Source organism: Glycine max, chromosome 4, assembly GCF_000004515.6.
Source record: "Glycine max cultivar Williams 82 chromosome 4, Glycine_max_v4.0, whole genome shotgun sequence".
NCBI classification, from domain to species: Eukaryota; Viridiplantae; Streptophyta; class Magnoliopsida; order Fabales; family Fabaceae; genus Glycine; species Glycine max.
The window spans coordinates 837326-853775 of record NC_016091.4 but is presented as its reverse complement, the minus strand read 5'-3'; the positions used below and the strand labels follow the sequence as shown (position 1 = coordinate 853775).

Here is a 16450-nt window from a genome sequence, read left to right as displayed (position 1 = left end):
TAAACCCGAAACATTTTACACATACCCCATCTGATTAGTTAATATATGGGCCGTTTGGTGGGTTAGATACTTTGATCTTTTTTTTTCTCACGGACATTGATATTGACACCCTCTTATTTATTATTTAACCCCACACCAGAGTCAAAGGACATAAATATCCTTTTGATATTTAGTTAAAAATTCTTACAACGATAGTTGATTACGTATCCATAACAAAATTAAGTTGTATATAGAATTAATCACATAAAGAAAACAGGAAAAACTTGAAATGCATCCATTGAGGCAGAGCCTACAAGCAACTTTAGCACCGTTGCAAATATAAGCACTTGGTGCTTCACTCACTTATCAAAAACTCTCTCCAATGCATTACTCTCATTAAGCATCAGATCTTATTATGCACACACACAAGTTAAGCACCTCCATTAGAGATTTTAACAGAGATTAACATATTTAGAAGAAAAAAAACCATACAAATAGTTCTTTAACTTGAGTAATTTGTATCATTTTTTTGTCATAAACATGACCAGGTAAGCATGCTCTAATATCACTTCTTCCAATAGTTCCGCAACCTTCTTTCTAAATCTAATGAATAATTCATCAATTATTCCTTCTCCAAACCGTGCCGTCAGGAAAGGTTCGGTAGTAGCTCTCACATATTTGGCTATGAAATTGGCTCTGACATTTGTGTCTAATACGAAATCACCATTACCATTCTCCTTCAAGCCCTCATCCCAACGCGACTTGAATGTCTCCAACTTCTCAAGAGTGAAAGACCCTTCTGCATCGATCAATTGTTTCACTTCCTTTGCAGTAGGACCATATCTTGGCATATTAACATACTCCAACTTTGCCTCTTCAACCAAACTCTGCATTACATTATATCATTATATATATATATATATATATATATATATATATATATATATATATATATATATATATGTAACACTAACTGTCCATAAAATTATGATTCCTTGGAAGCTATATAAGAAATAAAGAAATTAAACAATAAGACGAATTTTGTTCTAGCTTGACTCGAGTACCTCTGAAACCATGTCATTGAGAACCAAACCAATTAACCCCCAAGGAGTGATTATGTCACAAGTTTCATCTCTACCAACAAATGTTAGAACCATGCCACCACCACGCACTAATTCCTCCGCACGTGATTTTAGAAACAGATTGAAATCTTGACTAAACTGGTCAAGGTATGCTTGGTACACTTCGGATGGGCTTGTGTTTGTGAAGTAAATGTTTCCCTTGTTAACCAATCCTGTTTCCTTAGCCAACCCCTTTGGAGCCTGTTGCCAAATTAAACATTGAAATGATGCTATACGTGCATTATTTTGTCGCATTTTATTACTATTATAAATTGAAGTTAACCTGAGAGAGCCAATGAAGGCTGGTGGAAGAATGAAAAAAGTGCATGGAATTGCTTGGGAAGAGTCTCCCATAAAAGCTTCCGGGCGTTGCATTAATGAAAAATGGACTAAACTTCTCTCCCTTCTCTTGTCGTAGCCTTTCATAGAAGTAAGGTAGGGACTCAAAGATGTTGTTGAAATCGTTTTGAAATTGATCGTTGAGGTAAATTTGGAATGTGGGTGGCTCACGGTTAAAGCTGCTACTTATGTTATCAACAACATCAATAATATCATATGCCACCTGAAGTGCATTTGGTCCTGAAGAGCAACCTAAATCGGCCACTTTGAAACAGCATGGGACTGAGTTGCAATACAGGGTCATCATACTTTCTTCCAGTATGGGCTTCACTTTTGATATCATCTGACTCTGTATGAAATCAATAAAATTAAAACGAATATACTTATGCATAAGGAAGCAACGATCAAACATGTCACGGGCCCACAAGATATCATATGAAGATAATGTTGAAAAGAGTTACTATATAATATGATCTGAAAGAAAGAGAAAATAGTACTTGAAAGGAGGAATTGTTTGCGTAGCTAGCTTCTCCCGAACCACCATTAGCGAAAATGAATTGCACTGTTGCCATTGGTCACAAAACTGATGAATGATCAAACAAAGCCTATGACTATGTTATTTTATGGGTCACTATTGCTAATTTTGTGTCAGAGTCATGAACGTCCCTCGCCTTTTAAAGAAGCGGAGACCAACATATTTCAATTTAAATTGGCCGTCAACACTAGAGTCCAAATATCCTTACGTCAGCACACATGCAAGAAAAAATGTCTACATTCCACATAGGTAGTTTGCTTGTGTGAGATGAGTCTTATTTCTCTTTAAGAATTTTCAAAGACTGTCTCATTTCAAAAAAATATTTTTTAATGTTTCATTTCCTAATTTATTAATAAAATATATTTAAGTGAGATTCATTATAGGATTCACAAAAATGATTCAAAAACCTAAAGTGAGATCTATCATTAGAGAAAAAAAAAGGAAAAAAAATTTGTATTCTACGTGACACTGTGAGACCCACAAAAAATATCCAAAATTCAAAATTTGTTCTATCACTAATGATGCTCTTAAAATACTACTTATGAAACTTAAAAAAAAAAAATATGATACACGTACACTAAATTTATATAACAATCTATACATCATAGTTTATGTGCATATCTCTCTCCTCAATCCTATCATTTATTACCATTTAAATTTAAAATTTTTCTTTATTATCTTTTTCTCTCTTAGTTGTATATTTTGTTGCACAAATATAATTTCTCAATAAAAAAATTATTGTAAAAATCGTAGAAGAATGTAAAAAAATAACACATTTTGTACATCTTAATAAAAAAAATTCTCCTTTCAATTCTTTAATCTATTACCTTAAGAGACTACTGGTTAACATTTTTCATGAGATATCATAAAAACCGTAATAATTTCTTGGAATGGTGAAATTATTAATGATGTGTTTTGGTTTACTGTGTAAAAGTTGTTGAATGGACATTTACACATTCTAATGCAGGAAACGGAGAGGTAATATTTTTGTCCCATTGGAGTGAACATCAGTTACACTAATACAAACACATTCTAAGTGGTCTGTTATTGTTATAGCCTCAGCTAATCTCAATATATAATGTATTAAGTATTACAAATTTTTCTCTCAATTTAAATTTATACAAGTGTTACGTAAAATTTGTCAAGATCTTGAATACATGGTGATAATAAGAGACTCGTTAATAATTTCCTGAATGGAGATAACATGTACCATTACTCTAGAAAGTTGACCTTTTAAAACAGTGAAATAGGCGTTAATTAGGCGGTGTCTTGTACTAACATTGGAGAAAACAATTAGAAGAATAGGCAGGCAACGTAATCATTTAAGAGATATGGATTCATGAATTGAACCAAATGAGATTCTATTCCTATAGTTAGGAAGGCGTGTGAGGGAAGGGTAAAAAAGAACCCCGGCAAACAGAGCAGTCAGTTTGGTGACCCAAAATCTGGAAAGAAAAAAAAATCACTTTATAAAGAAAAGGTTTTATTAATAATAAAACCCAACAAAATCCCCTTTTTTTTTTTTCAAGTATACAATTTTTTTTGTGGTGAATCCATAAAAATACTTTTATACCTATTTAAATCAAGGGCATTGCACTCAATCATGTTAAGTTTCACTCAGAAATCCCCCAAATTTGAACTAAATATTGACAAGCGCATTCAAGTATGTACACACGCACCAGAAGTACATTTAAGACGTAATTGAAAAAACTCATAATATGCTTAGATTTTCTTTTCATTAACACCGTAATTAACATCTTTAACTTCCGGGTGAAACTCCAAAATATCTCCATAAATTTCAGTTTTTGGACCTTGGACCAACTATGAACTAATCCAATATTCAGAACTTAGTCATACTAAACTTGTTTAAACTTATGAATATAAATATAATTTATAACTTGTAAATTCTTTTTAAGATGTCAATAAGTTTTATTACACCTTATCAAAATGTTTTATTTTAAATATTTCAATAATTTTTTTAGTTAAATTTACGACATAAACTAGTATTATAAAAACTTATTAATAGGAACTTAAGCTGCATGTCCAAAATATCAAATAAACAAAATAGAAATGGCCCACTTAAAAAGACCGCTTATCTTGAACATCGAGTTTCAGAACCCTCAAAAGTCAATCTAAATCACCTTAGAGGCATATCAGGTGGAGCCAAAGAATTCCCACTAACAGTATGAATGCGATGAATTAAGTCCTACGATATGTTCTTTTAATTGTACACAGATTTAACATAATCTTCCTAAGGTTGTGCCTGAAACAAAGGAGAACAGAAGGCTTCAACATCGAAGACCAGCAAATAAAACACCAGACAAAAAATGCGAAAATCAAGTGACTAGGTATCCATTAAAGAAATGCAGTGCATATATATCTCTAAGCATTGTCATCAAATTCTCTGAAAAGCAGAAACATTAATAATTTATTTTGTCTATAAAACTCAACAAAATATCTGTATGTTGAAATTAATCCTTTTATGTTTGGTAGCTATTCAAATTATGAATCAGTTTTAAGTTAAAACTTGTTCAAAAAATCCCAAAAACAAAATTTGAAACTACTACATAATTATTTAAATCAAAAGTTTCCATTTTCTTTTCCTACTTCCTTTCAATTAGAGACTCGGATAGTACTAGACTAATGGCATTGGACTCTGATATAAATCATGGATGGGAATTACTTCTTAAACTAACCTTTATGTTAGTCGCATCACTTCTAGAAATTTAATTCCAGAAGAGTGTACAAGGGAGGTGCAAAATAACATTATGATTTTAAATCAATTCAAACTCATAGATTTATGAAACTACTGGTTATAAAACCTAAACAGTTCTGAACCTGTCATTTAGCTTGCCATACAGCCCCTAAGGTGTTGATAATAAATTATGAGCTATCTTGCACAGCACATCAGCATCCATGCTCACCATGGTTCTACAGCTCATAGACCACAAGAAAGCACCAAACCACATTCTATTAATCTCCTTTTATAAATAATAATGGTAATGGTATCCAGCGGAGTTCTAAATAAAAAACAGAACCACATACTTGCCTCATTTCAAAAAGCAGAAACAGCCCGAAGGAGTGAGAATCCCCAGATTTTAGACAGCCAGCTTCATATCAATCTTCTGGTGAGGATCATAGCCTATGAGCTTGAAATCAGCAGCCACAAAAGAATCTATATCTTTCTTTTTTGGATTTATCTCCAAAGTCTGCAAGAAGTAGATTAGGGGGTCAACAAGTAAAAGAGCCAAAAGATAAAGTAAAAGAAGTGTTAAACATTACACATACTGGAAAAGGTTTTGGCTGGTTATGGAGCTGCTCCTGCAAAGGCCTCACATGATTGCAGTAAACATGTGCATCCCCAATAACATGGATAAAATCACCTGGAATGAGATCTGACAAGAAAAACACAGTATAAAGATTGATTATTTTGTGTTTAAATTACTTTTAATGCTGTATTTTCTCTAGTGATATTATCAAAATCAATAAGCTTCTGAACCCTGAATCTACCTAGACTGGAACTTCAATTAAAAACTTACTGATAAACTACTGAAAACAACTCTACCAAAAAATATATAAAAATAATTGAAAAGTGCAGATAGAATACTACCAAGAAAAACAAAAACTTTGGCCTCTAGTATGCAAAACTTTCTCAGTTACTAAAAAAGGGAATATGTAGAACTGAATCGACCTCCACACGTAACTAAAGTCCAAAAAAATAACCAATAAATAAAAGACTGAACAAGTCTAAACAAACCACCTGAGCCAAACTATCTAGGGTCAATATCAGTTTTAACAAGAAAATAATTTTAGGCTTGGACAAAGATTAGTGCACAAACAAGTCTGATTATTATCTCCTGACCCTGGTTACGGAAGTAACCACTAGCCAGAGCATAATATTAAATCTGAGAACCACCATCTTTTAATTAGCTTAAAGCCAACAACCAAATAAATGGGATACATTATCTCCAATTACACCCACAAAACCACAACATGTTATCAATAGACTAAATATTTAAGTCTAAAGCAAATGCTTCAATAATTTGCATACCACAAACATGAGCAATCATGCATGTCAAAAGGGCATAAGATGCAATATTAAATGGAACGCCCAGGCCCATGTCAGCAGATCGCTGATACATTTGACATGATAACTCCCCGTGTGCTACATAAAACTGCAAAAGTTAAAAATTAAAAATATCAATATGTGGAATAAGTGTGGAAGGGGCAATTTTTCAAAGAAAAACCTGAATTAAGCTGCAGACCTGTGCAAACATGTGGCAGGGTGGAAGTGCCATTAATTTAAGATCAGATGGATTCCATGCAGAGAGAATAATTCGCCGATCATCAGGATTATGCTTTATCTTGTTAATAACATCTAAAAGCTGATCAAACCCTTGACCGGAGTAGTCATGATGCATGTCAGTATATCTATAAAATGTAAGGCATCGAATAAAGAGTTGAGCAATTCCACACAAAACAATCTATTGTAATACCAACAGGAAAAAAAAAACAAAAAGGTATAGTTTCCCTACCTGGCACCAAAGTGCCTCCATTGAAACCCATAAACAGGTCCCAAGTCGCCCTCCTCCCTCTCTGTCAAACCAACACTGCAATAAAAAAATGTAAAGCCAATTACAAACTGCAACATAAAGAAAAATGTACAATTTGTACTTAAAAGTTAAAATATATAGTCATGCTTGCCCATCAAGGTATTCTCTGGATGCATTGCCATCCCAAATATGAATGCCTTTTTCCTGTAGCACCTGTCAATATACCTTGTTTTCAGAATGAAGTTCATATAATAAAATCTACCATAACAGTAAAAGATTCCTTGATAACTGAAAAATAAAACACCTCATGCAAGTGAAATACTGCGATTGAAAGTTTAGTCCATACCCTTTATTTCTAAGACACTGATAAAGAATCAGAAGATAAGCAAGTGAAAACTGTGCTATCATCAAGCCATCTTATATTCTAAATCCACAGCATCTCAGATACATAATACATTATTTGTTTCACTATACAATATAAAGTCAACTCCATGAATGTCCTTAATGACCAGCAGGATTGCAACCCAACTTATGTAGATACTAGATAGGCAGAGAGCAAGCCTAGAAACTCTTCAAAACAGAGACAGGTTCAAGACGGCAGAAATGAGTTCTCCTTGAGCATGGGAAACATTTACTACTTTATTTTTATGTATCTTGACATTTTGTACTATGAAGGTAATGCTGATAAAAGAATGCAATTATATTTATAATAAATTCAATAAATTGTAAAACAAGCAATACTATGAATATGAGTTAGTTTGGAAGCACCTGAGCCTTCTACATGTTTACATCTATTCAAATCCAAGCTCAAACGATATATAAAATACACCAACCTCATGTTCCCCAATATTTGGCTCATGTCAGCTTGTTTGTGACCAAACTAAGGATAGGTGAGGATTTGTGTATGAAAAAAGATAGGCAGAAGATATCATTACCTTGGCATTCGTTGACCCACTGATAAACCAAAGAAGCTCTTCAACAACCCCTCGCCAAAATACTCTCTACAATCAATTGAAGAAATCAAGTGAAATTCTCTACCAAAATTTACAAATAGATATTCCCCTTCCATAGCAAACATCCAAAGTAGTAAACACAATAATTATCAAAACCAAAGGAAAAAGAAAAGACTTCACACAAAAGACAAGTTGTTTTACACCTCAGATCAAACACATCTTAAACCATAATCTCTACTACATGCCTTAGTTGTTAGAAGAGGAAAGCTTCCGTGCAGATTGAACCTCATCTGTGGAAATATAGAGACAAAGTCAGCATATAAACTATAGCAACCCTTAATATCCCAATTGAAAGTCAAAACGTTACCTGGCAACCAAATTTTGACAAGGTACCAGTCCCTGTCCTATCATCCTTAGTTGTACCTTCAGCAATGATGTCTTGAACCAGCTTAAGATATAGATACTCCTCATGTCTCTCAGAAATCATTTTAGGAAGAAAAGAAAATTCCTTGACCTCAAATTTCATGGACTCAGAATTATTATCAAGAAGTTGATCAATGTTCTGACCCGGGGACTCTGGAGCAGAACTCCGCACACGCACATAAGTGGTGAAACAATAGCGGATGTTGTTTTCCACTTTAGGAAAGGATGAGTACCATGGCCGAAACATAGTGAAATCAACTGGAGGCATAAAAGTGTCACACTCAATACTTGACTGAATTTCTGTTAAGTGGATAGCTTCACATCCAGGCGCATTGAGAGCCTCTCTGTACATGAAAATTATCAGCTATAACAAAGAAAGAGCTTAACATGAAAAGGAAGGAGCGGATGAAGAACAAAATATTTTAAAGAAAGATGTACCTAAATATCTGACCACCTCCTATAACAAATACTTTCTCAATTGACAGAGAGTAAGGAGAAGCAGCTAACAGTTCCAATGCAGACGACATGCTTCCACATATAACAACATTCTCTGCTGTTGCAATATCAAAGCTGCCTGAGCGAGTAAGAACAACATTAAGGCGACCAGAAAGAGGCCTGTACTCAAGAGGGATACTCTCCCATGTTTTCCTTCCCATTACAATGGCATTCTTCTTCCCAGGATCGGATGTTTTCACAGTAATGTCCTTAAAAAACTTGAGATCAGTGGGCAATCTCCAGGGTAATTTCCCATCCTTACCGATGCCCCAATCTTGAGTGGCAGCCACTAACACTTGGTAAGTCCTTCGCAGGTTAGTTAGTGGATTGACACTGCCCTTGCTGTATCCATTGGACATTACAGAAGAATCACCAGCCATTATAGAACTCAAACGTCGACAGAAACTTAAAGATGGTGTCTGAAAACAAGGACTGCACAACCAATTCTTTTGGAAGTGCAAAGGAATCTGAAACCCAAAAGGGTAATAATTAAAATTTAAAAAGGTAATAATAAATGACACCAGTCATGCACAAAAAAAAACACTGATGAAGGGAATACAACATACTGTTAGAAAAAAACAGAAACTGAACAAAAAAGTTATACAACTAAGACCTAAGTTGCTTTAAAGCTGATTAATAGAGAGAGGGGGCATAACCCCATATTTCAGCAAGAACTGGTGCAGCTAATGCGTGTCACACAATGGGGCAAAACAGTGACCCTAAGACCCTATGTTTTGGCTTCACAAAAAAATGAGAATGTTCACAAAGATTCAGCAATAAAATTTGGAACCACCAAACCAGTAATAACAAAATTTCCCAAATCAAAACACACACATGTGACAATATAACTGCACAAGAGACACATAAGAAGTTGAACCGTTTTCTACACTAGCAAAACCGCTGAGGAAAATAGAGAGATTACAAAACAAAAACAAAGTAACCATCTAAAGTAAAAACACATGCAACATAATATTGACACAAAAGAAAGCATAAAATAGAAAATGTGAAGAAGGAACTGACCGATGTCAAGCCGAAGCGCGTAATTTTGAAAGGAATATGACCTAACAAGGTGCAAAGTTCCACGAACTTTTTCAACTCAGGATCATTATCAAAGTACAAACAGAAAGAATGTTTATATTTATATTATAATTATAATAAGAAGGAGAAGAGGTCATAAGAAAATGAAAGAAAAAAGTGAGGAATAAAGTAGCTGCTGAGAGTGAGAAAAACCGCTATGGATTTTTTTTTCGCAGAGAAACGGGAAAAAAAAAAGCCGACCCCACCTAGTGGGATAAGGCGTTGTTGTTGTTATAAAGAGACGGGAAGAAAACGGGTCGGGTGAGTGTCCGATCCGATTGGGTTATATCGGGTCTAGAGTCGGGTCATGAATCAGCATGAACGCGAAATTGAAGGCCAGGGAAGCAAGGGTTCTTTAGGGTTTAGTAGTTTATGGAGCGAATCAAATTGTTTAAAAAGGGTGGATCCGACCCTAATTAATTGGATTGGAACAACTTCAATCAATCTACATGAAGAAGACATTTGTGGGGAGAGAAGTTTTTTATGTTTAGGAATTATTCTTGAAAATATATGAATGCTGGAAATCATATTTTCTGGTAATAAATAAAATGTGTTTAGTTAGCTAATGAGAATTTTTAAATAATTTTTTTATGAATGGAAGAATTACATATAATTTTACTGATTATTTTAATTATTTATCATATTATATAATTTAATTAAAAAAATAGATGATGTTTTCACTATAATAAAAGAAATCCAAAAAGTAAAAATCTCACGATCTCACCTCCTTTCATGAAAAAGTTTTTATTTGAAGTTGATTTAAAAAATATTTCTAAAAAATATCTTTTTCATACATGTTAATTTTTTAAAATACATACCAAATATAAAAAACTAAATTTTTCTACCTATAATTTTCGAGAAATAAAATAATTTTCTCCCAGCAAAAGCCCTGCATACATGTAATCCCAATATTTTTATCTTCTAATTATAATTAGCGTCTATTTAGTATATGAAATTAAGCCTGAAATTTGAGAGTTAAAGTTATAATCAAATTATAAAATAATATAAAATTATTAGAATCTACAATATTCCTCTTGAGGTTACACACATTTTTTATATTATTTTATCTTTTAATTATAAATTAGCATTCATTTGACAATTGATATTATCTTCTCAGTCATGACAATTATTTATACCCTTCAACTATTGGCTTAAATATTATATTTTTCATACATGACACATCTCTTTTTTAATTTAGGTTAAATTAATGATTTGATTCCAAGTTTTACTATTCATTATTTTTACTTCTTACAGTTTGAAAGTAATTTTTTTAATCTTTATAATTTATATTTTAATTATTTTTTAGTCTTTATAATTTAAAAGTGTTATTTTTAGTCCTTATAATTTGTATTTTAATTATCTTTTAATCTCTATCATTTTAAAAGTGATTTTTTAGTTCCCAATAATATGTATTTTAATTACCTTAAATATATATAAATAATTAATTATAAATTATCGACTATTTTTTTATTACAAATTATCTTGTGATAGATTAGTTACGAATTAGTTGCTAATATTTTTTTAGTTAATTGTAATTGATAATATTACTCATATTTTGGTGGTAAGGACTAAAAGGGAATTAAAATATAAAGTATAGAGACTAAAAATACAACTTTCAAATTATAAGGACTAAAAGAAAATTAAAATACAAATAACAAGACTAAAAAAATCACTTTCAAACTACAAATATAAGTTAGAGGATTAAAAAAATCACTTTCAAACTATAGGAATTAAAAAGATACGAATCGTGAAACTACTTAATTTATTATATAAAATATATTTTTTATCTTACTACTTAATATTTTAAAATAGATTGTTTTTGTTAGTCTTAATATTTCAAGTTAATAGAGTGTCACATCTTTGATTTGATTAAGTGATCATGTGACATGTTAACGGTAACGAACTTAAAGTAAATAGATATCAAAAATAAAAATTTGAACACAAAAAAAAGGTAGCTCCTGAAATGTGCAAGGGAGATGGAGATGATGGCATAATGTATATACCAAGGAAGCAAGACGTTCTGAGCTGCGTGGGGGATGACGTAGGCTTTCATTTAATTTTTAGTGAGTGGTAGGACTTAGGAGTAGTAGGAGGCATGATATACATTAATATGTGGAAGAATGGATGAGCTGGTATAACTATATAAGTGTTGCGTGGAAAAGAATAATATGTCATATGTGATTGTGAAGCAACGGAGTGGCTTGCATTTCGGCAAATCCAACTCTCATAGCATCTGAAGCTTACAAAGAATCACCTAATCGAAGACCTCTTCGACGGAAAATGACGATAAATAAACATAAAACAAAGAAAAAATATCAAACTCTAAAATTGTCTACTAGTTCTACCAACCTGGCTTACCGTTTTAGCCTTTGTATATCCCATTACGCGCCCCCACTTTGAGCGATTTATTTGGATAATATATTTGCACTTTTCTCTTGTTTTTTGCAACCCCTGCATTCTTGTGTAAGTCAAGGTATCATCTAAGATAGTTCTTTCATCTTCTCCTCCTTCATTAACTATGAATATATGATGATGTTCATTCATGCATAAACTCAGCGTACCATCTTATAGCGTGTTTGTTTGTTTTAGCCCGTTCTCACTTTTATTGGCATTTCTAGTTGCATGCATGAGCAGCATTTGATCATTTAGATTTAAGATTTCTTTCTTTTGCTAGTTTTCTTTTTGGCCATGCATGCTAATGGTTGATTATTTTTGGAGCTTCTTGAGACGTTTTTCAGGGTTAAGGTGCAGGTGTACGTGAAGGCTCCATTGTGGGCAATTGATGTATTCTAGTACTTGATTTTCTTCTGCCTTAGGGCTGCTTTTGCTCTTTTAAGTAAGTTTATTAATCATGACTGACATCATGTCCGCACCTGTTGACCTACCCATGAAACTTGGTAAGTCTAATTCCTTGAATTTCATAGTATTTCACAACATCCTCTGCAGTTTCACTTATATTTTATGCATGCGCAATGAAATCTTTATCTAAATTATTACACTAGCTAGAATGTCGAGTGGTTCACCACAACAATTTTGCAGGCCATCATAGTTCATAGACAAACATTTTATATTTAGATGTGCCGTTTACAGAAATGGGGGTCAATGATTGAGATGCACATGACTGACTTCTTGAATGGTTTGGTTTCCATTGCAACATCTTTAATGTTGAGTTCCAAACAAAGACAACGGATTAATGTTATTGGTTTACATAATTAATGTACCTATAAAATTGAGAGGATATAAACTTTACAACTATTAATGCATTCAATGCTATGCTGCTATTCATTAATTGTTGGTTAGATAACAAACGTAAAGCATTTATAAATCCAGATGTTATGCTCCAGGAAAAGCATGTAATTTATTTTTGCCTAGGTTGTCAATGGAAACAGGTACAACAACAGCAGTGGATGAAGATGTTTAGCGTCAGAATTTCTTTCTTTCGATTATCTTTTTCAAACTTCTGCGGCTAAATTTTACTTTCTTGCAAGCACAGGTCATGAAATTGAATATTCCGAGGATGAAAGGAAGAAAAAGCTTGGATCGTTCAAGAAGGTGGCAATCAGCGCCTCATCTAAGTTCAAGCATTCCTTTGCCAAAAGGGGGAGGAGGCACAGCAGGGTTATGTCTGTTTCTATTGAGGATGATCTTGATGCAGAAGAGTTGCAAGCAGTTGATGCTTTTCGCCAAGCACTCATCTTGGAAGAGCTATTGCCCGCAAAACATGATGATCATCATATGATGCTAAGGTAGCCTTGTGACATAGTTGCTTCTTCAGTGATTTATTTATTTACCAGCTGTAGCATGAGTAGCTTAACTTTGCTTAATGCCTTAATTTCACAGTTCTAATAATTTCTCTATAATTTAATTGTCTGATGATCCAGATTCTTGAGAGCAAGGAAGTTTGACATTGAGAAAACAAAACAAATGTGGGCAGATATGCTTAAGTGGAGGCAAGAATTTGGTGCTGACACTATCATGGAGGTATTTCCGTGCAAAAATAGGAAAATCACTCTTCATGTTGTGATCTTTTGTGTATAATTTTTTATTTATGTATCTAATTATAAATTTTTTGTCCTCAAGGATTTTGAATTCAATGAACTAGAGGAAGTTCTAAAATACTACCCACAAGGGCATCATGGGATTGACAAGGATGGCCGGCCTGTTTACATTGAAAAGTTGGGTCAGGTGGACTCTATTAAGCTGATGCAAGTAACAACAATGGAACGCTATCTCAAGTACCATGTAAGAGAGTTTGAGAGGACCTTCGCTGTTAAGTTGCCTGCGTGTTCCATCTCAGCAAAGAAGCACATTGACCAAAGTACAACTCTTTTGGATGTGCAAGGAGTGGTATGTACAAAATTCTACAGCTACATTTCAGTTCTCCAATCCCTCTGCCATAGAAAAACCAATAGGAGATAAGGACTATTGTTACATCTCAAATGATAGATCATCATAGACATAAATTTAACAAAGCAATGTCCATTTCCAATTATTTGTGGTGGATATCGTATTAATTGCTATTATGTATTTCACATGGAAAGAAGTTTCACACAATTGCTGACTAGCAATGCTTTCTCAGGGTCTTAAAAGTTTGAACAAAGCTGCAAGGGATCTCCTCCAGAGGCTTCAGAAAATTGACGGTGACAACTACCCTGAGGTACTGCCTTATTTTATCTACTAGGCATGGAAACAGTTTGAATGGCCTCCTAAATTTACCCTAATTGAACTTTTCTTTCTACAGTCACTGAACCGTATGTTCATCATCAATGCTGGTTCTGGATTTAGGCTCTTGTGGAACTCCATTAAGTCATTCCTAGATCCCAAGACCACCTCAAAAATCCATGTAAACCTTTTTAGTGTGCTGATCAATTTGAACCAAGGTTGATTTTCATTTAAGCATGGACACTGAACATGTTAATGATTTATTGACCAGGTCCTAGGTAATAAATACCAGAGGAAGTTGCTTGAAATCATTGATGCCAGGTTAAATTTATCTCCTTTCTCATTGAAGTACTATTTTATTTCATACTCATCATAGAGATGTAGGCTATCCAAGGTCACCCTGTGACATAATTTGGAATTGAGTAGTGTTAACTCTTCATGACCATAAATATTCATTGATTTATAAACAAAAAATTAACTATGTTCCTTAAGACCATAAGTAACACCTCAGTTCTCTATTGTATTTACCAGTGAACTTCCAGAGTTCTTGGGTGGTACTTGTACTTGTGCAGATAAAGGTGGTTGTATGCTTTCTGACAAGGGTCCATGGAATGACCCAGATATCTTGAAGGTAGTTTACTGCAGAAAGATAAGTTTCTCTAGTTATAATAGCAAAGAAAAACAATGAAGCATTTCTTCTGAATGAATTAGATGGTTCACAATGGCGAGGGCAAATGCAAGAGAAAAACCTTATCTGGGATTGAGGAGAAAACAATCATAGAAGATGGTACAGCACATCAAAATGTAGTAAGTTTCCTAATTTTTGGCAATTTTAGAGTGCAAAGATCTGTCCTGAAACTTCTTTGCCAGAATATTTTATAACTAAATATACATTTTTTTTCTTGCCTATAATATTATTAAGGGAAACAAAGAATCATTTCCAGAGACATACGATGTTGATGAACAATGTTTATCTCCAAAAAAGCAATGTGCTGTGTATAAATATGACGCATTTGTCCCTGTGCTGGGCAAGCCAGTCGATTCATCTTGGAATAAATTAACACAGAAAGATAAAGATGCTCTTTCTAAAGGTATTATTACATACTATACTGCTATATAAAATGAATTTTCCTTTGCTTTCTAATATAACAGATATTTCTGGATGCTTTTGTTAAAATTGTAAATTTATTTTCCAAAATGTGCAGATTGTTTTCCTAGCAAGACTTGTGATGGGTATAGCAATCACTTTGTTGGAGGAATCATGGCCATTGTTATGGGAATTGTAACAGTGATCCGCTTGACAAGGAACATGCCAAGGAAAATCACTGAAGCAATAGTGTATGGCAGCAGCTCAGGGTATTATGATGGCACTATGATGAAAGCACCCACCATTTCATGCAATGATTACATGGCAGTGATGAAGCGCATGGCTGAACTTGAAGAGAAAGTCACTGTCCTCAGCATGAGACCTGTCATTCCACACGAAAAAGAGGAAGTGCTGAATAATGCTCTGTGCAGAGTCACCACTCTCGAACAAGACTTGGTTGCAACCAAAAAGGTTTACCGCTTTTCCTTCATACTTCAATGCCATAACATAATAGAGCCTCTTCCGTTTTTGTATTTTAATTTGGCTTTCTATTTCGACTTTAGGCACTTGATGATGCACTTGCTCGACAAGTAGAACTCCAAGCTCAAATTGACAAGAAGAAGAACAGCAACAAGAAGTTGGTATGTCATACCATTACCAGCCATACATTTCTATAAATTTCTTCTATCTATAGACTTCTTCTACTCACTTTTTTGGTTTGTGATTACAGTTCCGCTTCCGCTGTTTCGCTACGTGATTTCAAATGTTTTACTGCATCAGGAAGAGTTGTAAAACTGGAGGTTTTCTACTTCGACTGCCTATTCAGTGTTTGATTAAAAACTTCTGTCCAATATAAAGTTTGCCATCCCTTGAAAATATCGTGCATATGCTGGATAAAATTAAGGCATGGTTTTGTTTTAAAAAAAATCATTTTAACATGAGAATTACTGGTTTTTGAAGATGTTTTGTGTAAACAATTTTTCTGGAAGTATCGTGTGCATTCACATAATCATGACATATATTTTTCCCTTTCACTTTAACTGGTATTCCTAATAACTGCCCCCAAAATAGAATATTAAAATCTTGCTTTCTTTCCTAAAATCATTGAATAAAAGAGCATATAATATTAACGTTATCAATTGCGTCTAAAGTAATACCTTAATCAATGTATTGACAACATCAATAAAAAAGGAAGACTTCATCTAGCCAACAACTCTATTAGTAAT

The 16450-nt window shown here is 33.6% G+C and overlaps 3 protein-coding genes across 8 annotated transcripts; 1 reads left to right on the top strand and 2 right to left on the bottom strand.

Moving 5' to 3' along the window:
• Positions 1 to 212: 212 nt before the first annotated feature.
• Positions 213 to 2607, bottom strand: LOC100803105 (probable caffeine synthase MTL2). Its single transcript, XM_026128149.2, has 4 exons — positions 1937 to 2607; positions 1384 to 1788; positions 1044 to 1301; positions 213 to 866 (listed from the first exon to the last, which is right to left on the bottom strand). The coding sequence occupies exons 1-4, from the start codon at positions 2009 to 2011 to the stop codon at positions 501 to 503; spliced, it is 1104 nt and encodes a 367-aa protein (XP_025983934.2). The 5' UTR covers positions 2012 to 2607; the 3' UTR covers positions 213 to 500.
• A 1438-nt stretch (positions 2608 to 4045) lies between these two features.
• On the bottom strand, positions 4046 to 9693 carry LOC100786329 (bifunctional dihydrofolate reductase-thymidylate synthase-like protein). 4 transcript variants are annotated; one of them, XR_001387753.2, is made up of 13 exons: positions 9419 to 9693; positions 8342 to 8865; positions 7848 to 8247; positions 7726 to 7770; positions 7463 to 7528; positions 6679 to 6740; positions 6510 to 6584; positions 6240 to 6405; positions 6026 to 6149; positions 5263 to 5369; positions 5020 to 5183; positions 4813 to 4905; positions 4046 to 4237 (listed from the first exon to the last, which is right to left on the bottom strand). XR_001387753.2 is itself a non-coding variant. In XM_003522854.5 (12 exons), the coding sequence occupies exons 2-11, from the start codon at positions 8776 to 8778 to the stop codon at positions 5073 to 5075; spliced, it is 1593 nt and encodes a 530-aa protein (XP_003522902.1). In that variant the 5' UTR covers positions 8779 to 8865; positions 9419 to 9693; the 3' UTR covers positions 4046 to 4237; positions 5024 to 5072. The 4 variants fall into 4 exon arrangements, 1 of the variants encoding a protein (XP_003522902.1); XR_001387752.3 differs by having other exon boundaries at positions 5024 to 5183; XR_001387751.2 differs by having other exon boundaries at positions 4813 to 5183.
• Positions 9694 to 11727: 2034 nt separating this feature from the next.
• LOC100802579 (phosphatidylinositol/phosphatidylcholine transfer protein SFH3) lies at positions 11728 to 16233 on the top strand. 3 transcript variants are annotated; one of them, XM_026128148.2, is made up of 13 exons: positions 11730 to 12372; positions 12969 to 13221; positions 13357 to 13456; positions 13556 to 13822; positions 14055 to 14132; positions 14217 to 14318; positions 14409 to 14458; positions 14669 to 14768; positions 14849 to 14944; positions 15060 to 15228; positions 15343 to 15695; positions 15788 to 15865; positions 15955 to 16233. In XM_026128148.2, exons 1-13 carry the CDS (start codon positions 12327 to 12329, stop codon positions 15979 to 15981), a joined length of 1719 nt encoding a protein of 572 aa, XP_025983933.1. In that variant the 5' UTR covers positions 11730 to 12326; the 3' UTR covers positions 15982 to 16233. The 3 variants fall into 3 exon arrangements, with proteins under 3 accessions (XP_040870668.1, XP_025983933.1, XP_040870669.1); XM_041014734.1 differs by lacking the exon at positions 15955 to 16233 and having other exon boundaries at positions 11728 to 12372; positions 15788 to 15926; XM_041014735.1 differs by lacking the exons at positions 11730 to 12372; positions 15955 to 16233 and adding an exon at positions 12447 to 12864 and having other exon boundaries at positions 15788 to 15926.
• Positions 16234 to 16450: the final 217 nt, after the last annotated feature.